Here is a 27,739-nt window from a genome sequence, read left to right as displayed (position 1 = left end):
ATACTAAGACTTGTGGCTGCCAATAAAGTGAACATTACTGCTTCAAAGTAGAAGGGATGAAATAAAAACGATTATGTTGCAGTACCTTAACCAAATACACAGCCTCAGGCCTCAGTCTAACACAGCTGCCATTTAAAACCTTTCTGAACCATGCTTTTCATCCCCCACTAGACAGTCACTCTTCAATGTCCTAATTTTCTGCAATGCAGGAATTTTCCCATAAAGAAGGAATCCCAGGACAGTGAGTCCTACATTTCTAAGGCCCCTATTTTGCTATCAGTATTGATAAAAAGTGCTAAAGCAGCCCCTGTAAGATTCAAGGACTTTACTGAAGGGCGTTGATTAAACTAGAATGAAACACCCCGTGGCAGCTGCCAGAGAGGAAGCAGGAACTGTGAGTGAGCTTGTCTCAGGAACTGTCAGATTCTCAACCTCTCTGCATATTTAAGTGAATCTATGCTCTGGGTCCCACTTTTCCATCCTCTTCTCTGCTTTTTTTCCATCCTCTTCTCTGCTTTTTCCACCTTAAAAAGGCAGAATCACTTGTTCTCTTTCTAAAGGGCAGTGAGATTCTTTGCATGTTTTGGGAGAAAAAAGGTCTGCCACACTTCCAGTCCTACCTTCTCCTTTAAATACATATTCTCTTTCTAAGCTTTTGCCATAAACAAGACCATACACATCTTCAGAGATGGGGAATAAGAAGGAGGGAACACTCTTAACAGCAATCTGAAGCAAAATGGGGAAAAAAAGGTAAGCGGCAAAAATTATTAAATCACTGCTCAATGGACCCAAGACTTAAAATTATCAAACTACAGTTTTAGCTAAAAAATCTATTTCTAAATAGCACTTGATTCCAAATACTTAGCTTCACAATATAATTAATGCTATCTAAAAACATTCCAGTTTTTCCTGAGATAGAGCCAGATTCTCAGCTAGTTTCTTGTACTTTTGCAGACTGTGAACCAGTGAGGGTGTAAGTAACATTTTATGAACTACCTCTCTGATTATGAATGCATGAAGCACTGCACTTTCTATTTCAATGCAGGAGGTCTCCCAAAAATTACCTTAAAATAATGAGAATAAATCAATCTCTAACATCACTGCAAGTGAAATTCAAGCTGTTAAAGACAGCTTTGTGAAACATCACAGTCATAGATCTTGAAGTTACTACCATTAATACTTGCCTGTGCTACGCCTTGAGGCAAAAACCAGACAAGTCACAGCTGTAATCCATCACCTCCATCTGGAGGGATAGGTAGGTAAAAAGAAGCAGGGGAACAAGAAGGCAATAAGGGCCTTCTCACAGGCTCTCAGAGTGCAAAGTTGCCTTTTTGTCTGTGACGGAGGAGAAGGTATCCAGGCAGTTGCTGATAAAATGATGTTAATGGTGAAGCATGACCAGGAGAGTGAAGACAACAGTATCCTGGAGGTGGGCAAAGCAAGACACCTCATTTTTTTAGCTGGAATTGAGGGCCATACAAACTGTGCTCTTGAGGCCACAGTCTAGCTTATTACTGCTTCTAGGCTAAACTCCTCTGGCACTTAGGTTAGGACAGCCATTATCATGGGTGAGTTTTGGGCCCTTCACTACAAGAAAGACACTAAAGCACTGAAGCATGACTGAAGAAGGGTAGCAAAGATGGCAAATGTTCTAGAGCACAAGTAGCTGAGAGAGCTGGGGATGTTTGGCCTAGAGAAAAGGAGGCTCGGGCGGACGGAAACATTATCACTCTCTACAACCCCCTGAAAGGAGGGTGTAGCAAGGTGGGGGTCAGCCTCTTCTAAGTAGGAAGTTATAGGATGAAAGGAAATGGCCTCAAATTGCACCAGGGAAGTTTCAGTTGATACTAGTAAATTTCTACACCAAAATGTCAAGAAAGTCAAACATTGGAAGAGACTGTCCAAAAAAGCGGAGTCATCAAACCTGGAGGTATTACTAGATGTGTAGGAATGGTACTTAGGGACGTGGTTGAGTGGTGGACTTGGCGGTGTTAAGTTAATGGTCAGAATCAATAATTTTAGTGATAATTTCCAACCTCAACAGATATATGATTCTGTGAGTATTGAAAAGGAGTATCACTGCTAAGTAGTGAAAAAGGTAGGCATGAAGGGAACCCTCAGCTGCTGTTACGCTAAAGAGATACCGGCAGAGGGTACCTCAGTGTCTGAGGCAAGTAAGATCCTTCTCAATCCAAATTTTGATCACACAACTTCTGTTCTCAGGGGTTTGGACTGTGAGCACAAGGTGAGCTACTGGTCCACTTAAAAAGCCATGCATGAATGCAGCTTGGCTACTCTCACTGATGAAATCAAGCAATTAATGAAAACTTTGTGCCATGACCTAGCTAGAACCCCTGCCATTACCTGTGCCATGACCAAGGCAGAACTCCTGTGCTGCCACTGGGACAATTTTTTAGTGTTTTTGGCCAACCAGGAAGAATATGGGTGCTCACAGAAGTGCCATGTTTTAAAAAAAGTGCTGCATTTCATAAGGCATTTGGAATTTCCATTCAGAAATAAAAGAGATCAAAATTTATATATGTGATTTACTCCTCTACAGTTCACAATGACATAAAAACTCAAGGGATTTACAAGTGACAGCATATTTTGATACAAAGTTGAGGCAAAAGTTTATTTAGGTCCTAAAATGAGGGGAACATTTGCATTTCATGTGATATTCCTTGCAAGCTGAAAATAGAAATAGGCCTAAAAGATCGGAATATATTTAGGCATTAGTATGTATATACTAATGCCTCTGTGAGACAGAAAATAATGCAAGTCCAAGTTACAGCTTAACATCATGTAACTCTTCTGGTATATGACTATGATGCTTGGCAAGCACTACTTACATCCTGTGCTGATACCATGACTCCTCAGAATAAGGCTACTCGGCCTCCCACTTTTCTCCTTGTATTAGAAAACCTTAGTCCTGTGAACTGAGTTACTTGACTGACTTTTGCAGTATTTCATACTCCTGCAAGAAAGCCCCTCTTCTATACGTTCTTTCTTGAGACTCAAGGCACTACTGTGTCACAGGGATAAGAGATGCAGAAGATTCAGACTAGTTATCTGCTGCATTTAAAGTTTCTAGAGCACCTCCTCACCTGACTGGATTCCCCAAAGTGAGCATACATAGTGTTGCTGATGTCAGATGGACTGGTCTTGACTACTGAGATGCTAAAGTTATTGCAGTAGGATTTAGCAGTCTGGCATTCCCATGCCTGTAGAGGCTTCATGATATGTTCTGAAGTCAGCAGGTGGGCAATGTATGGAATGAGGTATAGAAAGAGAAAACACCGTAACAGGCTAGTGTTTTCTTCCAGAGCTCCAGATTTTTTATACAAGCATAAAACTCAGAAATAGGTCTTTAAATTTATGTGACTTAGGGTATTCCTAGCCCATCATGTGGGTGTTTCTTGTTCCACTAGAATACTGCCTCTATCTCTACACAATTTTTCATACCACCTGTGTGTATTTCCATATATGAGCTGTTCTAGGGGAACACAGTGAGAATGTAGCAAGCACTTTTCTGCATAAAATCAAAAACTGGAGCGGACATAGAGCCTGACAATAGTAAGAGCAATGCTATACTCTCAAATAATCTGTGAAGTACTAACCAACAACAGGTTGGAGTTAATGGTAATAATCTTTGGAGAAAAGGCATGCAGTACTTAGTAGCCTCAATGTAGAAAAGGTCTTGTATTTTATCTTCTGGAATTTTTGTTTGAGAAACAAACCCCATGCCACAAGGAGATGGCAATTTTGCATGGATACTTACCAGCATTTACAAAGGAATGTCCTTTCTTTGAACTTTTTTGGGACAAAAGTTCCACTCTCCCTTTTTTCTTTTTTTTTTTTTTTTTGTTTTTTTTTTTTTTTTTTTGTTTTTTTGTTTGTTTTGTTTTTTTGTTTTTTGTTGTTGTTGTTGTCGGGGGAGAAAACCCCCAGCAGCAAATTTTGCTAATCACCAAGAGAAAGAGCCAGCTCTTAAGCTGTTACAATAAGCGCAGGTCTGTGTCAAATCAGTGCATCTGCCCATACTGACACAGATGGTAGATTTTTGCCTTTTCTCCATGCTTTACACTGATTAAAATCTGTAATTTAGTGCCTAATTTTATTGGGTTTTGTTTCACATCTGTCAGGTCTAAATTGTATCTATAAGACATGGCTATAGACCACATATTAGATGAGACCATATATTTAACTACATATACTCACTTCTGTAACATCACTTTCTCAACTCCCCACCAACCCCAAGGTCCATTCATTCTTCCTACTCTTATTTACTAAAACATTTCCTATTCAATAAATTTCAGACTAGGGAGAAAAAATTCTACTTCTCAAACTATCTTCAGGTGTTAGTTCTACTCAGACATCTGCTTTGCTGTTCTGTCTTTGTTTTCCATGGTTACAAACTAAACCATAGGGTTTTGGCCTGAAGATGTTTCCACGTCTATGCAGAGTCCTGATTCTGTTTTTAACAAATCACCAAGAAAGTGAAAAAAAACCAGTAAAAAACAATTTCCTGTTTGATAAAATTGATCTGTGCTGCTGCCTTCTCATTCCCTAGGGACCTTATCAGACTCCACTATGCACTCAGCATTGTTTCAGGTTGAGAAATTTGGGCTATCTGCAGCAGATTTTAGGCTGATAGAAGAAAATATGGCTACTTGTAAGACCAAACTTGTAAGTCAACCAAACAGTCTGGCTGCTGAGTACTTTGCAGATATAACAAGCTTATAATAGAATATCTTATACTCCGCAACCTACGTGCTGTAATTATTCTCCAAGTTGAGTGGGCTTTTGAACCCTTTTCATCACAGTGATTTTTCCACCATATCTTTCTCACTGTCCATGGTCTTTGCTTGAGTGGTACCAGAATCTGAAGTGCTTCTGGACCCCGGTGAGGCTGAAAAAACAGAGAATGTGGGAGGGAGTGAGACCACAACTGCAGAGGGCAGAGAGGGCTCTCCCCTGAAGTAATTGTGAAATGATCTGAGGAACTTGATTTTCCACAGAGAGCACATAGAAGTCAGATGGACAGGACTGAGCCAAAGAGGGAGCGGAAAAACAATCTTAGCCCTTCTCACTACAATGTTTACGCTCTTTTGACAGTGGTAGACGAGTGAACAGACAGAAGTGGAAGAAGCCTCTATATTGCCTTTTTGGTACATCCCTTGAAAGGCTTTGCTTAGGTCAAAATCTGCAAACAAAAGACTTATTTAGATGTGGGTTATGACCTGATGAGCTTTGTGCACTTTTGCTTCTATGTTTTCTTCTCCATCTCAGCAAAACCAAGGCAAGTAACAGGTCACCACATCTCAACATTTGCAATTGCTGCAAATTGCACTTTATACACAATATTATCATATTGGGAGAGAAGTAGATAATTTTGTTTAAAATATTGAAAGTACTCTTTCTAACAGGGAAAGCACTTTGCAATGTACACTGGCTTGGGTAGAATGAATTTCACAGCATAAGTCAATCAAGAGAAGGATTAAAAAAAAAGAGAAAATACTCCATCTCAATTTGAAACAGATTCCAGGAACTAAGAGTCAAATTTGTTTGACACATGACAAATACAGTATGTACAATCCATTAAAATCCAAATGTAGACACACAGGAGACACCTGATTTTGTCACAATAAGAGTGCTGTGCTCTATTCCATTTAAAGTAATCAGCTTTGACAAGACGTCCTGTGCAATTTATGATGCTAGAAATCCTGATACTTACGCACTGCCTCACAGGCACTAAGACTAAAACTTGCAAGTTAATTGTAGCAGAAAGTACTTTCTAGGAATGACTTAAGTAGTTAAATGTGAAGCTTCAGAGCCCTGGAGAACCACCAGGAACAAAGTAGGTAGCTAAAACAAATTTTTCAAATTTTTAACCTCTCCTTACGTCAAAAATTAACACTTTGCTGTATACTGCTATCTAATTTTGTCCTTGATGCACTGTTTCATGAATTTAAATATTTTCTTCTCTAAGAGAAAAGCTAGTAAAAATCTTATAGAATGCTAAGTTGTCTGCTTTTAATTTGTGAGATGGCACAAGTTCAGGAACAATATGTCTACAAAAACATCCTGACTATGTGTTTCTGAAAAGGTAGAGAAAGTGAGATGACACTATGGGATCCACAGAGGTAAACAAAGAATGTTGCACTAGATAACTTTTCATTAAGGATTTCAGGGGACAACTATTCCAATAAGTGCTTGCTATGATGCCAGTCCCAACCCTAAAATAGATTTTCAAATGTACAGGACCAGTTAAAGTCTTATCAAAGGCCCTTGTCAAATGGTTTGAGCCCAAACTGATTAAAAATTAGTGACAGCTGGCTGACGAACATTTTAAGCAGTTAAACAAGGCACGTCCAGGGCAAACTTTTAAACTACCACTTCTACCAGGACTGCACTACTGAAAACGATGTTTTCAAACCATACACAATCTCAGTGAAGGTAAGACAGACTGCTTTTCCTCCTGTCTAGAACCTCAGGCAAATCCCAGCCTTAACACTAAAGATTTTACAGTCATTTAACTAAATGTACTTACACTTTTGTTAACCTTTTTTAATAGAATTACTGCCTGCAATGTTTACCTTGTGGCCAAAGGACACATAGAGACAGGATCTGTAGAGAGCCTAAGTTTGATTGACACAGAAAGCGGAAGAATATTTCTATGTCATGTTTATTTCTCATCAGAGTATGGTTTCTGCATCTCTCAAGTCCTCCAAATGGTTGGTCTTTTTCTCCTCAAATTGCACATATATTCTGGGGGCATTATTTTCCTGACATTCTGAGGTGACCAAGACATGTCACTTTGAAGATAAGGAAAAAAGAGTAAGTTGTACATCACTTTCTAATATTCCAACAAATGTATTGCAGAAGCAGTTCTGGACTTAATAGGAAAGAGCCTTATTTAGCATAGAGACTTATTTTCTAAAGCCTCAGATAACATCTAGATGGAAAGGATGGATGTTTTTGTACAGGTGTAAAATTACACTTCTGTTTTTCTGGTCTGCATATGTCAAAATTGAATCTGGATTTTTATCTTCAACTTCATTTGTTACAGTAATTCCTCAGGAATGGTGCAGAAATGCAGAGAAAAATTTTCGTTGATTTTGTTTTGGTTTTTTTTAGCTTCTGAGTTTTCTTTTTCTGCCACAATTGAGTTTAAAATACACGGGAGACAAGCTACATGGTACAGAGTTAGAAAAAAGAATATACCATAGAAACAATTTTACCCATATTAGCTATCATGTTAATTACAAGTTTTACTTTTCGGACAGAAGATTTATATAGTTGATACACAAGGCAAAGAATCACCCGCTTTCAAAGACTTGATCCAGATCTCATTGATACTAGTGGAGATACACTTATCCACTTCAACCAGCTTGTTGAAACTATGGATATGGTGAAAACCCACCAGCAGCTCCATGTGCCATTTATTTATATGAAAAATGTGTACCAAACTGATTAAGAAAACCTCCTTTTTTTTTTTTTTTTTTTTTTACAATTTTGCAGGCAAAGCCCCTGGGGTTAGATGTTAAAACTCACATTTTGGTGGTGTTTTTTTTTTTTTTTAATTGAGAGCTCAATGTCTGACTTTATTGTTTGTTAAAGAGTTTATCTGATGGACTAAATCTGGATTTAAATTCAATGCCAGAAATGCCTCATCTTCATAAAGCAGGTTGTACAGGTGGGCAACAAACTGCTTTGGTCAAAAGTCATGTAAAATAACAGCAAAGCTACCTTAAGATCATGCAGCAATCTTCATCTCTATCAATCATTCATACAAAACAAAAAAACCAAAAACCCAAACAAAAGCCTCTCCTGAGATGAAGAATATGCTGACAATATACTTTGAAATTTTCAAACCAAAGGGATTTATCTCTACTGTCTGCTACATTTCAAAAACTCTTGCAGCATCCAATTAAGTTCTTCCATCAGCTTTGCTTTGCTTTCTATAGCAATAGGTAGGAGGACCTCTACCTAATTTCCAGAAGCAAAGCACCCAATACTGGGCTTCATGGGCCTATTTTTTAAGAAAGCAGATTTTTTTTAAGAAAGCAGATTTAAATGTAAAAAATCTGGAGTAGCATGTCTGCATGCTTCTGGATGTATTTATTTTGCACACAAATCACTTGTAAAAGCCATTTTCTTCAGTTTTCACAAAAACAACAATTATTAATTCTTTACATTATTGTTTTAAGACTTAAAAAGACTTTTTAAAAGATAATTAACCTGCTAAACTTCCATAGCCATGTCCATAGCATTTGTTTTTTATATCCACCTTTCTCATCCACCTGTCTTCCAGTACTCTCAGTGGAAAACTGCTGGAAAACTGGTTTATATTTCTCCTGTACTCATCCATCATGATGTTATGCTACCCTCAGTAGAAAAACACATTTACATTTCTTTTGTATTTAACCATCACGATGTTTCCTGAAACTCTTACCCATAAACAGTCACAAGACTTATAAGAAACAGGAAAAAAAAATACACAGAATGGCAGCAAGGAATATTTTTGCCAGTATTAATTAGGCATCAATTCAGCATTACTTAGTTACAGGCATTTTGCATCCTTCCTCTTGGTTTAGCTCCCTCCTCATGACAGCCAGGCATTTTGACACAGCATATTCAGAATAGAACATCTGTGTATTATGCCAGATTGAAAGTCACTGTGTAACAAAAGAAAACTAAATTACAAATAATGACGTAAACAAATGTATCTCATCCCCCATAGTGTTACAGAAATGGGATCATGATTAAAGAGCTGTTCAGTAAAAGGAGTGAATCACAGGTTTACAGATGTTGTTTACAGAGAAAGGTCTCTCCAGTAAGGCTTTTCTGTCTCTACAGCAGGTGAGTCTAACTCCTAAGTCTTTCCAAACTGTTCAGGTTTTGAAAGTATTTCATTCTTGCTTTATTAAGCACATACATTCCAAATTCCTTGCACAGCTGTAATCCAAGCTATTTGAAATCATCTGATGTAAAATTTTTATTAGCTTTCTTGTTTTGGTATATCAAGATCTGCAGGGTTATGTGACACAAAATACCACACTAGCAGCGATTTGACACTTTCTTCCAAGCAATGTCCCTTTTTCAATTTGTCAGTTTTCAATGGCTGCATTGAAAGGAGACCTTTTTTAGTGACAGTTGAGTTAGAAATCTAGAGTACTTTTCTGATTTAGAAATTAAAAGCAAAGAAGGAGAGAGGAATCAAAACAAACTCCCACTCAGTTTTAAGATGCAGAATCAATGAACAAAAGCATAAAATAGCACTGCTTTGTGAGACAGCAAGAAAATTAGTTCTAAGGGCTTGAAAATCTGCAGTTCCATGAACTAATTCAAACCTTCAGATTAATCAGGAAAATTTAGCTCAAGATCTTACTATGCTTGAAGACATTTTCTACCTTCTTTTTCCACACTTCCTTTCTTGCTTTCTTTTCCCTCTCTGTATGTCAGAATCTCAGAGTGGTGGCTCTCCTCCACATCCATGGTAGGCACCCACTGAAGAGTACAGCATATGTTGTTTTATGTGTTGTTAACTCTGGAAACCTTGGGACTTGGAGGAACCTTGAAAACTTACTGAAGATTTCCAAGTACCATCTGTCAAGTCCCAGGATGGTTGGCAAAGCTTCATTTAGTCAGTAAGTCCTCCAGGGTGGCTGAAGATATACCTCCCATAGAGAAATAATGAGAAAGGGTGATTCAGCTTCTGCGGAGTGGAAGCTCCTATCAAAAGGAAGGGAGGAAGGAGACAGCATGGCAAGAGAAATATTTACTTTGACTAGATGATTGGACTCACCACTGGAATTAATGTTCTTCCTGTGTGACTAAGGAAAGAAGAAAATTAATGTTCTTCCTGTGTGACTAAGGAAAGAACTGCTAGTGGTATATAAAACTCAAAAGTTTTTTTTCTAACTAGAAAGCTATCTCATTTATGAACATCAGGTTTGGTTTTGCATTCTCAACAGGAACAATCCAGAAAATCTCATGGAAAAAATGCTGGGATGAAAATTAGGTCCACAGTCCAAGAAATCACAAAATGCAAATCCTCCCTCCCTTGCTGGACTGATATACCCTCAGTTTAAAGTCTTTTCAGTAATGTGTTCTGAATTTATATTTGTAAAAAAAAAAAAAAAAAAAAAAAGTGAAGTTTTCACATGTTTTCATGTTTCATTGAAAAGGCTCTTTACAAATCTAATCCATGTGGTGTTTTGAAGCCAAGACTGCTGCCCTAGTAGCTGTGCATATGATTATTGATATGCTGCATTCCTAAATAAAAGCCTAGGCAAGCTATTAAATATTCATGCAGATGGTGGAATTCAATAATTATACCCAAACAGTGAGCTAAATATAAACAAAAGAATGAATAACCAGCCTAGAGAACAAGGAATTAAGTTATTTATTCTGCCCTGTGAGCTGCACATCATCTTTATGGATACCTTGGTCTGCAAAAAATGGGGTCTACATGTTAGACAAAAGAAACTAGTGGTTGTAAGACAACAGTGTCCTAACCTCCCCAATAACTGTGGCTGTGCTTAGGAGTAACTGATGAGGTGAATATGATGGGTACTATCTTCAGTTGCATCATCTTGAACCTAGAATGTTATCCAACCCAAGAGACCACCTAAAACAGAACTTTCCAAGGAGAGTCTTACTCAAAAAAATTGTGAAAATGGCACGTCAAAGACATATATTCTAATCCTGTAAGAGAGAGAAGAAGATACCAGCGGAGATCTGAATCTTTTTCTTACTCTCCTATGAAAGGTGCAGTTGATTTAAAGAACTCATCATTTATTGATTAAATGGAAGAAAGAGTCCCAATGAAAAATCACAAGATTTATTTTTGCTGCCCTCTGTGTTTTTTTTTTTTTTTTTTGTTTTGTTATCTCTAGTTTGAACCTCAATATTTGTAATAAAGGAAAAGAAGGAGAAGAAAAAGTAAAGAGTTACTGAAGAGGAGGTGCTCATGTACTCTGCAATACTCGGGTACTGGTTACAGTCCTGCCTCTGTTTTAACTCTCACTCCCTTCCTTTGCCAGTTATCATAGATATCACAGATATCTGGCCACATGAAGTTCCCAAGTGTGGGCCAGTGTTTGGTTTGCTTTTTAAAGCAGAGAACAGTCAGTCTGTACTTCCTTTAGTGGCACACCATCAACAATACTACAAAGAACAGGAGTGGGACACTGAATTTCTGCTTTTCAGCACAAAGCACGTGGCTCCTGTTTTATTTTACAGAAGATTTCTAGGGTGTTTCCTGGTAATTATGAAAGTAAAAAACTGTAAGGATTTTTACGAGTTATTCTGATGCTTCACATTTAAAACCATAAACAACAGTAAGGTTGTATAATGAAAAGCAGAGAATACAGAAAATAATCACAGAAAATAAACACAATAGCAAAACTAACAGATGCTACACAGAAAAGCAATTTCCCTCTTAATTAAAATTCTTTTAAAAAAACCTTACTGTATTAGGGAAACATAGGCTAGTGGAGTATCTTCCAAGTTTTGCCAAAAAATTCCTAAAAATAGTCCAACTGAAATTGAAGTTCTGTCACTGTAAACTTGCCACAAATCCTCCTGCACATTATAGAGTAAGGAAAAGTTAAGATGCATTCTTAAGATTCCTTATGCTTTACAAATCCACAGCTATGCTCAAATGTGAAATGTTAAAAAAAGGCTAGAATCCTTTTTCAGAATAAAAGATTTTAAAATACGCTCTTATTCCTTTAAAGAACACATATTGTCTTTCATTTTTCTGTCCTTCTTGAAAAATACAAGAGTTGAACAGAGCATACACAAAGAAAACGTTTGAGTTACTTAGGTCAAATTCTCCCTAAAATACATGTATGCAACTTCAACTATCATCACATACACAGCAGATGGCTGCAATCATCAGCTTACTTGCAGCGTATCTAATACCAGACCCTTCCACAAATTTATTTCAGAAGCACCTACCAAGGAAGCAAAAATGAAACTTTAATCTGCAGCTGCAAAGTTCCCATTTTAAGAAATCTGACTTTCACCATTTTTCGTGGCACTTGAAAGGTATGCTTACCCTGAAAAAAGACCCTTTCATGAAGAAAGGGCAACTCTAAAATGATAGTCCTGTTCTCTTTAGGAATAGCTCAAAACAATATTTAATGACATAAACTACTGATAAAGCAGAAATGTTGTATGTATTTTGTTCAATATCTTACTATGGCACTCAAGGTGAAGGAAAAAATTAATTTATGACAAAAGGAAAAATATGATGAAAATGTGGTTTTGTCTTAAATACATTAGTATTAGAACTGAAAATAAGTGAAATGGAATAGCATATTTGTTTAGAGTTAATCGAGCACAAAAGGGAGCTGCAACCACTTACATAAAATACAATTGTGATCCATTGTGCCAGTGCTGATATAGATTCCTAACTGCATACTCATGGTGCTTTCAAAACTCAATGAATTCCTGGTTACATACTGAAAAAAGGAAAGGTATTCCAGAGGCACAAAGGAGAATTGCAATGTGATAATTGGCAGGGAGTGTAATACAACTTTACAGATCAACTTCTGTAAAGAAGTGTAAACCGTTGTTTTTTAACCATACTTTGAATACATACAAGTAAAAGGGCTTGTCCAAAAAGTAGTAACAAAACCAGTATTAGCAAAATGTCACAATGACGAGCCTCTGTTTAGCGATTCAAATGTTTTCTTCCTCTATGGTAATTGGAAGTCATCATGGGAGAATTAAAACACATTTCCATGATTGTAAGTTTCACCCAGAATTTATCCTGCAAAGATTCACATATATAGCCCCTCTCCAAACAGGAGTGTTTATCGAAGCTCAAAATGTGATCAGCAAAACTCATGAGGGAAAAATGTACTATGAGCACTTGAGAATAAAAGGAATTACGTCAGACTTGGTAAACTCATAGTCACAAATTTCCAGTGAGCTGTGTTTTAGGAAAGTTTTACTTTGTCAGAACATTTGCCCTATTCTTACCTCTTTTCTGTGCATCTCTTTGAGCTATTGCTGAAAACAAGGTATGAGCTGAATTTTACTGCTAGAGCTATTCTATGTCTTCAGCCAGAGAGTTTTCCAGCAGCCTTGGATGCATTCTGATCCAGGTTCATAGCCATAATCCCAAAAAGATCTTTTCAGCTCTCAGATAGATTAGCCATGCATTCAGAGCATGCAGAGAAACCCAAATACTGAGACATGAGACTCACCTGTACACTCATGTTGTAGTCCTTTCCCATAGTATCCTTTTTCACAGATACATTCAAACTGGCCAGTGTGAGTGCCACATTTACAGCTTGCCATGATGTCACAGCAGTTTTCATTTGCTTCGCAGAGATATGAACAATACGATATATCTTCTTCGATATAGCTGCCAGAGGGCAGATCTGAAATAGTATCAATTTATTAACAACGAATTAAAAAACCCCTCAAAAAACCAAAAGTAATGCCACAGTCTCACATTATACCATCAGTGAAACATTTGTTAAAAACCCTGGGCTCCAGTTCTAAGTAAGAGAGATGGCAGAATGAAGCAGAGCCTTGCTATGCTCAACATGCAAAAAATTGGTGTCCTTATTTCAGAAAAGGGCTCCCTGAAATCCATTGTGCACTCAGGTTTTCTCCTCATTTGAGTCTAACACTGCCAGAATGCAGTCTCACTCCCAACAGAAGCTGTTGAGACAGCTTTTCCCAGCTTTGGTGGATGCCATATTTGGCATCAGAAGAACATTTGGTCATGGCACATAAAACCATTTGGTCATATTATAAACTAAAAAACTTCATCACATTCACATAGACCAATCCAACTTTACCAGGAACAAACAGGTTGGCAACAAAGCAGCAGAAAACCATATTTTACATTGTTATTTAAAGTAGCATGTTTTTAAAAATTATAGCAAATAAATTCAGATGGCTAGTCTGATGCCTGTTCTAAGCCTCAATCAAGCAGCATTGTCAAACAAATGTTTAGTTGTGTGTTCTCACTTGCTTGTCTAAACTGACCCTATATTTCAGAAAGAACTTTCATTTTAGGATATAGCAGATTAAAAGAGGAATCACAGACCAAACTCTCTTTCCACCTCTTCCTCTTTTACTGTGTGTATAAGGTCATAAACACAAACTGTACTTACTCTTACACAGAGGGATCTAGATTGGTTCTGAACAGGCTGTTGTTGCTGTGTGAGACATCTTAAAAGGCATAAAGTCTAGTTCTAAAGTGTACACTAGGTGCCTCTTGTACCCAACTACAACGTTCACTCATTCAAGCACAAGTTACATTAGGCCAAGATCACAGTCTGCTCTTCAGATAAATGAAGAGCTGAATGTATGTAAATATGTATACACATCAGTGAGGAGAATTTTTCTCACATCCTCTTGGTGATGAGTTAAGCCAAATAAAGTTCATCCTTTTAATTGAGGGAGAAACACCTCTGCTAGAAAGTATAAGAAAAATAAAAAGGAATCAACACTACATGAAGTGTAAATGCAAGACAGTACTGGAGAGCTTTCTATTCAGACCTCTCTTCTCCCTATAGATTTTTGAGGTTAGGACTGGAATACCTTCATGAAGAGCTCTGCGTGCCAGAGCTTCAAACTCAGTAAAACTGTGAAGAAGATAACAGTGATTTTCTTTTGGGTAGGATGCCATATCATTCAGTTCTCGGATATTCCCCTGCCATATGCCAAAGGTGAAGATCTCCACTCCAAGTTCACGCAAGGATGCTGCAATGGGTCTTGGGTCTCCCCCATTGGAATAGCCATCAGTAATGAGAAATATCACTTTTGTAGCATTTCCACGGGCATGCCGTAATATTTGCTGGAAGAGAAAATTAAATTGCACACCTCAGTGAAAGGTTAACAGTGGTTGATCAGTACACTACCTCCTCCATTATGTAACTCCTTTCATTTGAATTATACAGCTAATAAGGCCTTTGCAAGATCACCCACTATAACGAAAGTCAAATATCAGCGTGTAGAGCCTGTGGTTGAACAAGGCCAACCACCGAGTCACACTTTAGGCAGTCACAGTTTACAGAAGCACAGAAATCATGACAGGATAAGAAATAAGACACTTGTCATGCTGATTGATTAAGTCACCCATGCATCAGATTCACAATGATTCTGACCAGAGCTTAAGTGACTTTGTTTAGACTGAAGTTTAAATAGGTACTACAAACACTGAAAATCTAGTGTGAGACCCAAAATACAATCTAACATATTTTAATGTGATATTATGTTTTGATCCACTAAACTATATACCCTACTGCTGATTTACTGTAAGGCTTCTCCTAACAAGTACTTGGACTGTTGGTTATTTTAAACCTTGCATAAACTTCTCTATTTGTCCCTGTTGAATGATGCTTTCCTCCCTTACAACAGTTTGCCAAGATCACTTTAGATTGTTCATCGTGGCCTCAAAAATGCCTGTAGTTCCTTCTACTCTGCTGCTCACTCTTCCTAGTACTTCACACAAAGCATGTATGATACTGCTCAGAACTGCCTGAATGAGAATATGCCCCAGAGATTCCTGCCCATTTTAGTCTTCCAGTCTGACAATGCACTAGTCTTCCTAATCATGGCCAGGTGCTGTCCACAACCCTAAAGCAGGGGATTGTGAAGATGTATTTTCTCCATCTTCTGGGAACTTACATAGAAAGAATTAAATGCAGACTTCCAATTTGGAAGCAGGCATATTATGACCATGTTTATTTCAATAATAGATTGTACCATGCTACAATTAACGCAAAAGACCACATTTAGTAGACCTTTGAATGATACTCCAAAAGACATACCATTGTACGACAAGTAGGTAAATGTGATTAAGACACTCTTCACAAGCACAAATTCCAAAACCAGAGATCAACCAAGCTGAGCTGTTTTATTACAAAATCTTTATGTAAGTCTTACGAAGTAAAATCATCTGCCTTTCAGCTCATCCAAAAGCTTATTAGCTAGGCCAGCCTAAATAACCTGCAGAGTTTTTAAACCCCTTCTCAGTAAGCCAGGCCACATTTTAGGACAATTGTATTTTGATTTGTTAGTTCTCTGATTTCAGGTAGATGCTATGAAAAAATAAGCACACACACCATAAATCAAAGCACATACCATTGGCACTGTGGTCTGAGAGACTGCCAAGCAATATTTTGCTGTTTGGCTTGATTTTATTACTACTTGTTTGCAAAACCCAAAGGGAGTGAAACCAGATTCTCTTGCAGTCAAAAATACCCTTCACAAATCAAACTTATTGTTCCTCATATTGCTTAAATTACAAGTGGAAAATCAGAATGAAGTGGGAAAACAGAATGAAGTGGGAAACTAGAATGAAAAGAATCAGGAAGAAAAAGACAAGACAACATGTAGGCAAACAGTAGGAAAAATGTACAAATGCCTAATTTCAAAATGCATTCTGAAACTGACACTCTAATACAAGTGACTGCAAGCAGAGATGGTAATGTTATCTATAATTAACATCTATAATTAACATATTTACCTTTAACTGTGCTATTTTAAAGCAGACTATAAACAACTTAAACTTCTATCCAACTTCTTAAGTATTCAGGCTGATATTCTCAACCCAGGATGTTTGTCTAAAGCTATTTCAATTAAAATGGCCCTTTCTTGAAAAACAAGACAAGGAAAACATATGTTCCATCCATACTCACTTGGTTTTGGCAACTGTAGCATCTCTGAGCCTTGAGAAAAGAACTTTCAATCTGCAAATCAGATAATAAAGGTGGAAAAATATGCCCCAAATACATGCAAGTTGTGGAATGTGTGTAACTGAGGAAGAAATCACAACTTACACAGGGTTAGGAGACATAATGGAGCTTGCCAGTGCAGTTCTCTGAAGGTATCACCTACAGGCAGATTGCTCTAGCAGAATATTATTTCAACTTGTGATTGTGGTATAATATGTACAGAAGGGGAAACAAAGCTTAATTTTGGAAAGATGGCAAAACACACTTTGCGGATGAAGGTAGTGGACAGCATTCCACATTGTCCTGATTCTCCAGCAATTAATGATCATAATCAGCAGCAACCAAACTTCCGTGTTTTCCTTAAACACAGAGACATAGTCTGTCTGCATGGCCAGTGAACTTGAGCTTGAGCCCCAGTAGTCTAGACAGGACTACAGATATCTTAGGACTATTTAATTCTGACTAACAAATAAGCAGGAATTTTTGTTTTACAAAATTAGACTGCTACAAATGCCCTCTGAAAGCTCTGAAACACAAACCCTCCATGACTTTTCATGTAATCAAGAAAGTTCCTGGTCCCATGAAAAATTGCTTAGCAAAACCTTTTAAAGGATGTGTGTTTGAGTAAGAGGAAAGCATCAGTAAAAGACCATCTTTGAGGAGCAAATTACTATTTTTGAGGGAAAAATGTGCCTTAGCTACACAACCCTCAGATAAGGCAAGAGCCAGTATCTTTTCTGTCCTCTGCATTTCAAAGGGCAACTGCCTCTTAAAGACAGCACTTCAGTCACACAGACATGAATTGAGCCAACAGGTAAGAGAGCATGAAGATATCTTCCTGCTACCCAGAAGATTTGAATATTCAGGCACTAGGGAATCTGAGTAGAGAAACAGACAGATAAACAGACAAGATTGCTACATATTGCCCCTAGAAATCAAAACAAAACAAAGCAACTGGCCAGCTTGGCCCTCATGTCTTGCAGCTGTAACTCTAGACGCAGAATCCCTGCTGTATAAAAACAGGAAAACAACAAGGGAGGGAAAGAAACATTCAACATGGAGGGGGGCAAGGAAGAGGTGGGAGAGAAGACAAAAGTCTATTTTGAAATAATTTGTGTATGTCCATTGTTCCACTTAGTATTTTGTTTCTTTTAGTGAGGACAAGAGGACAGGCCACCATCCTGTCAGAGCTGCTGACAATCCAGGTATCAGTACCCATTCCTCCACTCTGCAATATTTGTGCAGCATTTCACAAAATTTTTGTTTTCGCTAACCCTGACTTACATCCCTCTATTCTGAGAAACCTCTCTCTCCTTCCCTCTCCAGAAAGCTGTTTTGAAAGCTGTTTTTTTCCCCGAACAGAAAGTTCATATATTTCAAAATGTTTGTTCAACCCCTAAACCTGTTTAACCCCTAAACTTGTACATACACACAAAGATTGTTCATCAGTCCCTGTCAACTTCATGGACTGTATCTACATAAAGTTGACTTTTTTTTCATGACAAGGCTTCGAAGTCCCTTCATAAATTCTTAGGTCTTCAATAAATACAGTTTAAATGCCCACTAAATAGTACTAGTAAGTTTAAAGGATCCTGAGGACCTGTTTCTTTGACACGAATATCCACATCTGCTTCTGATTTTACCATCAAATGAAACTAAGCACCAGCCATAACTCAAATTACAGGGCTGAGTGGCCTGTTAAATTGAGAATTTAGTCAATTCAGTCACTACTATAAATTAATAGCGGATAAGTACAAACAAAACAACTAGTGCTATTGATGATTGAATAGAAATTCATGGGGCCACTAGAAATACCTAGTCTTTTACCATTTCAAACTAGTTTCTTGTCTACACTTCCTTCAGAGGAGTAGTAGATCAGTCAGTTTCAGTAATCTTTCCAGATTTTAAATAAAACATTCTTTTCACATTAGCAAAAAGTTATTACCATCTGTATTGTGTTCAGTGACTGTTTGGTGTGTACAAATATCTGGCAATCTAACCAATGTTTTGTGCCAATAAAAGTCCTTAGAATTAAAAAATGAAGTCTTGTGCAACGAAAGAGTTATCATACAAAATCCTCCTCTAGAAAGTCACTACTGTAATGGAAAACTAAATCCTATCAGTACAGTCACAAAACCAGTTAAATTCTAACTTCTGCATTTTTAACATTAACAAGGAGTTTGTAATACAAAATTAGGAGATGAGCAGTATTGAAGGGCAAAGACTTCTTCAGCCACTTGACAGCCACAGCAATGATGTTGTCAAAGGTTCCTTGTTACTGTCTCAACTACATCTTTTGCATGTAATCCATAAACATATTATCTTGGGCCTGATTCCCGTCCTTACTCTCTCTTTTGATTTTAAAGAAGATTCTGATCATACAGAATTGAATATTAATATATCTATCTAGAGGGGAAACAAGTTGAAATGGGCTACTCTCTCTCACTTTACAGACCAAGCCTCCAAAAACATCATAGAGCCTCAGGAGAAGCTTGCCCTAAAATGCTTAAGTTGGAACCTAACCCTCAAAATAACATTATCCAACATTCACTTTGCAGAAAAACCACTACAAAGCAAAAGTTATTTCTTACAGATCAGGAAGAACCACTACTGCATCTCAGAAGCAAACCAGAAAGCTTTCCACCAGAGAGCCATTCAGCTCTGCTACCCCAAAAGACCACTTACATTGGATTACTTTTCACCTTAGGAATGACATAAAACATACACACTAGGCCGTGAGTTCTGAATAGAATGAAATGATTCTTTTTCCTAGATGATCACTTATTCAATATAAAAGAAATAATTTCCATTTTATAATATTGTAGAATTAATTTAACTATCTATAATATATTTGTTGTTAAGCTTATATTAAAATGAGTAAATGTTAATTTATTACAAAAAACACTGCATAGATTTGGTCCATATATTCATAAGAATATTAAAACAGTACATCCTAATTTATCATAGGTGGCCCCAGAAGCAGATCGGTATTTCATTCACAAAGGGAAATTGCCAAGCTCAGCTTCTGTTCCAAGGTTTCTTTGCTTTCACCTTTCCCACAGATAAAAATGTCCGAATCTGACAGGAGATTTTACGTAAATAAATATTCTATAAAGAAAAAAAAACCAAAAAACAAAACAGTACTATGATCAAACATAGTTTTGGTGAATCTGAGACATCTTATCACTGAATCCAGAGCAATCCTGAGGAATCTGGTCATCTCCCAAGAATAATGCAAAGCTGGAGGGTAACAAATACAGTTCCCCTTCATCATGAAACTGTTGCCAGGTGAAGAATTGTTTGCACCCGGTAAGTGCATATTCTTCAAAAACCACTGACCTATGGAACCACACAATGATGATTCTATAGGAAGAAGATCTGGAAAGCAACCAGCCCAATTGTGCAAGCTTTTACCAGTTCACCAGGCAATCAGGTATGACTTTGGGGTTGCCCACCACCAGGGATCACCAGTCTCCCAGGACAGAAAGCATGCACAGAGGGAAGGAAATGTAAGGTAATGACTTTGCTAAAATTATTATCATATGCATAGTTTTTTCCTGGGAAAATCTATTAATATGTATGCAAAATATAGTATATAAGTATATTCTTCTAATAATAAAAATAGGGACTCAAAAATATTTTACTAAATACGTAACCGATTTTTGTGTATTTTCAGACCAAGCAATTGCATCACTATTGACTAGTACATCTGCCAAATATTTGTTTCTTTTGTGTTTACTTTAAACATTTATTACTTTAAATATGCAGGGGAAAAGAATAAAAGCTGAACTGAATAATTAATTCCAAAAGGACTAACACAATTCATGACCTGGCCCATCTACTGCCAGCTGTCACTGCTCAATTACCATTTGAATACTTTTTTTTTTTTTTTTTTTCTCTCCAGAGCTGTTAGAATTGAGCAACACTAACCCAAAGTTATCACTGATTAGAGATGTCCCAGACCAACTGGGTGTGGGGGAGTGTACGGGAGACAAACCCATCTCTGCTTAACTGTTCATACCACCCATGCTTAGCAGAGCACCACGGCTCTGAACGTTAAAGCTCTTTATAGACTGCTGCTTACATTCAAGGAGGCTCTTCAACTTCCTGGTTGAGGCTGCCAGCAAGACCTTGAACCAGAGGGAGTATTATAATTTTAACAAGAGCTTTTGTTTTGGATTGTGCTAATGTCATAGAGAAGGAAGCAGTTCCAAAATTTAAGGAGGGTGCGGGTCCTACAAAGAACCTGTTGCTAAAAGCAATAGTGCTTTAATTTCTGCACCTAGAAAAGTCAGAAAATTCTTAGCATCACAAACATGTGGCCTCACCTGCAAAATCTGACTCACAGATTCCACTACCACATGGAACTGGGGGACAAAGTGTAAAATATGTATCACAGAACACGCAAAATAAACATTCAGAAGTTTAATGCTGAGGCTTATGTCAGGAACTACTGCTAAATATGATGTATTTTGCTGTAAAGGTCTCTCGTAAGCTTAGGAAATTAATTAAAAATGAACCAATTTAATTTGTCCTGACTTCCTCAAAATTTTAATGCTGTGGATTTATTCCTTCTCTCAGAACAAATCACTTAGCAGCTTTTCTGGTTTGTCTTTGTATCTCTGAAGTAAAGCATATGATAAGATTGATTTGTCTATGAGGGTCATAACTTTTAAGGACTGGGGATCAGAAGGGTCTTATTGTCAGATCCTTCCAAAAAAGGCTCTGAGATGACAACAAGAAATTGTTTCCTCATGAAAAGGAATCCCTACTCCTGAAACATTTAGGATGATTTCATCCAGATACCATAGTGGTGAAATATTCCATTCATTGTATTGTTGGTTCAGATATTACATTCCCAAGATTTGTTTTATTTTGTGCAGCAATATCTACACCAGGCTTCCAAATGACATGCTTCTGATTAGACCAAAAGGCAAGACACAATTTTGTGAACATAAGCAGAAGAATTCCAAAGAACAGGTTTTCAGCTAAAGAAAGCATTAATCCTGATTAGGCAGCCACAGATATTATGCTAAGCAGAGCACCTTTTGCTGGTCCCAACCAAAAGGTCAGAGAAAAATTAACTACTTACTAACTTCTAAAGATAGGTATATTTCAGGCTTGGTCTAAGGGCAATGAACAATGTGCAGATGTGTATCTTGCCTCTGACCCTACCTTATTAATCTTGTGAACAATCCCCATGCAAAGTTGGAGTATGCAGGACCAGTACTCTTCACAACACCACACTGATTAAAACTGCTGATTTAGAGCTGACACCAGTGATGGTTGACAGGAATGCTACTTTGGTAATCCCTAACTACCAGCTCTGCAATTGCAAAGGTGACCACAGAGGTAAACCAAGTCCACTTTGATTTTTTTACCACCATATCTCCAACACAGACTTCCAAAGCCATGTCAAAACTCAGAAAGGCCCAACACTGTCAACCAGTCAGTTAGCTCTAGTTGACCTAAGCCATCATCAAATATTTAGAGCATGATGCCAATGATAACTTAGAATCTCTACTCTCTCATTATTAGCTGCAGATTTTGCAGAGAACATAGGAATAAAAATCCACAAACAAATGCTTGATAACCAGATAATATACTTGATTCTGTATGTTCATCTTCTCAGTGAGAGAGCACTACTTTTTTTCAAATTAAAAAAATGTAACCAAGTACATGGTAAGAAAAGATTCTTAGTTCTTTAGCTTCATTAATTTGAAAATGAGATTCTGACTCTGAAAATGCATTGAAAATAAAAGCTAATTTTCCTAGTGGGTAACAATGCTGCATCTTGTACTTTTGTGCTTTTGTCATTCAGAAGAAACAAAGCCATCGCTACCACTACTTATTTAAACAAGCATTAAATAAGCATTAGAACTGTATATCCTAAACTGATATGTGCTTACATTCTTTTGGGGGACTTTTTTTTAATATTTATTAACTATAACACAGTGCATGGGATTTGACATTCTGGTTGGACATTTGTCATGCTCCCCCAAAATCACATTAGATACAAACACCAGATTTCAAAGACCAGATTCTCAGAAAATGTGTAACCTTACTCTGTAGGTGACAAACCTTCCACTTGCATATACTGACTATATATATATATATATATATAATCTATACTGACTTCAATGGAGTGAAGATGAATTACAAAACCAAAAAAGATCACCTTTTTAATGCAACAATTATTTTTATAACACAGAAGTCCCAAAGGCTCCCTCAGCTACTGCTTTGCCAGATTTTTTACAATTGACTTGTCTGAGCCTGTCTGAGTACTATCTCTGACTTCTGCTTAATAGTAGTGCACACCTACAACTTCCACTTCAATTACGAAGATAAATTGTTCCCATTTTACTTCCACTGAAAGACAGAAATAAGACTATCTTCTTTTTAGAAGATATAATTTTATCAACACATTGCCACATGGAATAGTTTAAATAATTTTTATTTTTGTCTTTTTTTTTTTAGACCACCAAAAACAATGCAGGTTCAGGATGTTTAAACTGTCCATCAATAAAAACAGCACACCAATGCTGGCATATATGCAACTGTGACACTCAGCTGCTAAAACAAGAGCCTATTAAACTTCCATCATTGCCTGATGACCCCTCAGTTCTATTTCAAAATCCATCTGTTAACAAATGCACATCCCTCCTACAAAACATAATGGGTGCTGTTAGCAGTGGTTATTTCTCAGGATCAGAAGCTTCAATACAGTTGCCAACAGGTGTTTTAACACTTTTCACATTTGAGATCTTTTGGCTTTAGTTGCATTCTTTAAGCATCAGGAGCAACACTTGCTTTAACCTGTTTGTATTTTCAATTCTGCTTTGGTTCTTTCTTGCTGTCACAACAGCTCTGTAGCTTTCCATAATGCAATAAGCAATCTGCTTAACATAAGCTGCATGTAGTTTGTGCCGTCCCACCAACTTATGCTGTGAAAAACTGAAGCCAAAGAGTTTTGAATTAATGAGCTCAGTTTCTTCCCCTTTCTAAGACTGTTTGCATGTGCCTTAAAAGAAAGACTCCAAAAATGAGCACTTGCTAGCTCAAGCATGGCACGAAATCACAAACAGGATGGCAAACCCAAACATGAATAGAAGTTCAGCCATTCTCATCAGGATTCTGACTCTTGCCACTGTCTCTTGTGGTATATTCAGCATACTTCCATGAATCACATCGAATTTATCTTTAATAGGTGGGATAGGAATGCCAAAGTGTGGTCTACATGGCAAAAGTTAGTAAGGACAGCTTTGACAAAACACAGAAACTCTGCAATAAACTTGTCTGCAAAGTACTTTTGGAGAGGATGCAAAGCTGCAGAGTTAAGGAGAACTCTCTTATGTTTTCAAAGAAGATGGACGTTGTGTGGTTGTTGCAACAGCTTGTCAAACTGCACAGCTCTGCTTTTAGGATCATGTTTTGCTCCACAGGTTCTGAGACAGCTACTGATGTGTAAATCTTGCTCCTGTTCACTCATATTCCCAGGTCAGACACTAACTGGCCTGATGACCTTGCAGAATTCACTTATCTCTCTGCCTCTGTGGTTTCAGTGGAACTGTCAGAGATGTGAATTAATGACTTTGGGACCTACCAAAGAACAGTGTTACATGACGATTCAAGCGCTGGGTTTATTCTAACAGTGCACTTTCCTTTATTTTCTATTACTATAACACGTAAGTGATACAATCCCAGAGACTTTGTAATCCTTTGCAGATACTTTTGAGTTTGGAAAAGTAGCAGAGAATTCTGGTCAGAAGTACACGGAATGCCAAGTTAAAGTGTAAAAGAAAAAGAACAAATCAAAAAGAGATATTTTAGAAAAGTGAAAGAATAAATAATCACGGTTGTACCAAAAGACAGTTAAAAACATAAGGCAGCAGTCTAAGAGTCCAGAGGGAATAGCAGTTTTATTATACTTAAAAAACTTTCTAGATATATTCCAACAGTAGTATTTTAAACTTAGAACAGTCATTTTCTGAAGAGTGTCTAGAAAGGAGAGTATTCTCTGAAGATGTTAATTTGTCTGACATGAAGAAATCAAACAGAAGAAAACCACAGTACAGTATCTTTAACCAAGAACTAGTAAACAGACTGGAATTTAATCTTGTCATTCTATCTTAATTTTCCCTGTCACCATGCGAATATTTTTCTTCCCACATTCTTATAAGAACACAGTGTAAAATGACAGTCATGCTGTTGCAGCCACAAACTTTAGCTGGGCTCAAGGAACTAAATTGTAGGTTTCTGAAGGGATTTTTTGTTTATTCCACTTTAAAGATATCATTAGTCAAGATTTCGTATCAAGACGACAGATGGTATTTCTTAAGCTTATATTTTGTTTTTAATGGTTATTTTTAACTTGTATCATTAACTTTTTCACACAACACCCCTGGGATGGATATATATTGAAACATGGCTTCACAGTGGAAGATCTAATACAGGGATGTGTTTTCCTGAAGCAGGTTTGGCATGTGCAGCTCTGAGCACATTTTAAGTGAACTTGCTTTCTCCTGCCAAAAGTGAAGAGACTAATCTCCACCAATTTCATATGCCCAGCAGTGATGCACCTCTTGCAATTTCACTCCTCAGCTCCAAATGAGAATGTGTAAGTGTTTCAAGACAAGTGCACCCAAATGCTCTCCTACAGGACACTACCAGAAATTAGATTTAAAAAAAAAATTAAAAAAACACAAATGAGACTTGGATTGGTGATTGTTTCTGAACACAGATGCCAAATGACAAGGAAGAACCAGGCCTAGCCTCATGAAAAAAGCTTTCTGAGTAGACTGGCTGTCCCTTAACCATCAACCGGGAAGTCTCCCCAAGTATGACCAAGTGTCAATACATGTCCAGGGGCTGCCTAGACCAAATTTCTGCGATGGGTCTGTATGACAGCACAAAAAGTGATTATGTTACGGTATCTGGAAATGTTTCTGGGACATGCCCCTACTTATTGGTATACTGCACGCAGCTTAAGGGGACCTTTGTAAGTCATCAGCAATTAAAACAGACACCTGGCAACGGTTCGTAGGTAGGTCTGACAGCTAGCAGGCACTCAAGTCCAGCTGCCATGAAACGAGGCAGGCATTTCAGATGCCAGACTTGACTCATACATATCACTTCTGAAATTGAGACACGGGCTCCATGTCCCTACAAAGAACGAATTTCACACATTTGTTTGCAAGGGCAGCAGCAAACGTGGGAGTCGCAGGTGCAGACAGGACGGGAAGATAGTGACTAATTGCTCTGACCAGACTATTCTGCATGCCACACCACACCATTCCACACCCCACCATACAGCCCTACACCCCTTGTCACGGAACACCCTCGAACAACGCAGAGAACCACATTCCCACACCACACACTGCACAGCACAGCACCGTACGCCGAGCCATCGCACCCTAGCACCCCACGCACTACCGCGACTCGCATCGCCGCGCCTTCCCTCGATGCCGAGACCTCGCCCTGCTACTGCGCACCCCGCACCGCACCGGTGCTGCACTTCACGGTGCACCACCGCTCGCTCCTCTCACCGCAACCCTGACCGCGCATTCCCCCACACCGCGGAGCCGCGCACTCCGCGCAGCCCCCGCCCGCCGCCCCGTCTCACCGCCGCCTGCTGAAAGGCCCCCTTGGTGTAGGTGCCGCCGCCGCGGTAGGCGATGGCGGGGATCTCGCGTCCCAGCAGGGCGCACTTGTGCTGCTGCGGCCGCCGCCGCGAGATGTAGTCCACGCGTGGCACCACGTTGCTGCGCGAGGAGAAGGTGACGATGGCGACGCGCGTGGCCGCGGGCACCACGGGGAAGTCGGAGAGCAGCTTCTTGACGAAGCGCAGCTCGCTGAGGAAGTTGGCCGGACCCACGCTCGACGACTCGTCCACCAGGAACACCAGCTCCAGTCGCCCGCTGCGCGCCCGCAGACGCCGCACCTGGCGCTTGAAGGCGCGCCCCAGCTTCTCCACTTTGCTCTCCGTCGTGTCGGGCAGCGGCGGCGCCTCCAAGGATGGCGACGCGAAAGTTGGGGCGCGGAGGAGGGCGCCCGGCTGGCTGCCCGCCCGGCCCTGCGGCGCCGACGGCGACAGGGACAGCGACAGTCCCCACCAGCAGCAGAGAGCCACCAGGGGCCACATGGCGTGGTGGCGGGCGCAGGGAGACGCCGGCAGCCGCGGGAAAAGAGCTGCTGACGCCCCACCTCTTCTCTACTCGGAGACGCGTCCGGCCTGCCTCTCTGTCTCCCTACCGGCCTCCACGCCGGCCCCCGTAGGTATCCGCGCCCTTTAATTCCCCGCGGCTGAAGCGCTGCCCCTCGCACGCCCCTCTCTCCGTTTTCCCCTCCTCGCCTTTCGGTAACGTTCTCCCCTCCGTCCCTCCCCGCCTCCCGCCGCCCCGTCCCGCCCCGATGGGTCCCACAGGGCTGGCGGGGCCAGCCCGACAGCGGGGTGGGTGGGGGTTGCCGGAAAAGCGCCGAGCAGAAGCGAAGGGGGTCGGAAATGCAGGAGCCCCTGAAAAGTGAGGAGCGCCTTCTCCGCTCCCTCGCCGCACGGGTTGGAGCTGCTACTCGCGGGGACGGAGTGAGGGCTTACACTGACACTGGTGAATTAATCGTGGTTAATTTAGCCCTTTGTTTTGCGGGGAGGATGTGCCTGCGGCTGGGAGGTTTGAAGGGTCCATATGCTCTGGTCTCGCTTCTGGCTCTGTCACAGTCTCCCTCTCTTGTTTCAATGGCACACTTCAGCAGCCTGAGGATTCGGTTTTTCAACTTTCAAGATGTAGCAATATTTATTTATGTACATCTCCCAGCAATGACAGCGAGGTGTCCAGATACGTGGGGTGAGTGTCCACGAGGGTGTGTGCATAAAACACAGGGACAGCACTTGCATATGTGTTTGCAACATCAACATGTGTTTGCAAACATATACACTGATGTAGCAACAGTGATGATAAACTGTGCATGTTATGAAAAATTCCTGGTTGCCAACTGTGACATTAGAAGCCATTTCTCCGAAGAGGTCCTGT

At 39.2% G+C, this 27,739-nt stretch overlaps 1 protein-coding gene across 1 annotated transcript in view; it reads right to left on the bottom strand.

Annotated features, from left to right (window-relative positions):
* SVEP1 (sushi, von Willebrand factor type A, EGF and pentraxin domain containing 1) overlaps positions 1-26,853 on the bottom strand; it is a 116,625-nt gene extending 89,772 nt beyond the window's left edge. Inside the window, exons 1-3 of the mRNA XM_053932392.1 lie at positions 26,335-26,853; positions 14,575-14,830; positions 13,224-13,400 (exon numbers count right to left, since the gene is read on the bottom strand). Of these exons, the coding sequence (XP_053788367.1) occupies positions 13,224-13,400; positions 14,575-14,830; positions 26,335-26,853 (952 nt within the window). The remainder of the gene's footprint in view (positions 1-13,223; positions 13,401-14,574; positions 14,831-26,334) is intronic.
* Between the last annotated feature and the right edge of the window lie 886 nt (positions 26,854-27,739).

This window comes from Vidua chalybeata, chromosome Z (genome assembly GCF_026979565.1).
Source record: "Vidua chalybeata isolate OUT-0048 chromosome Z, bVidCha1 merged haplotype, whole genome shotgun sequence".
NCBI lineage: Eukaryota > Metazoa > Chordata > Aves > Passeriformes > Viduidae > Vidua > Vidua chalybeata.
Note: the sequence above shows the minus strand (reverse complement) of the source record. Positions and strands in the feature narration are given on the sequence as shown.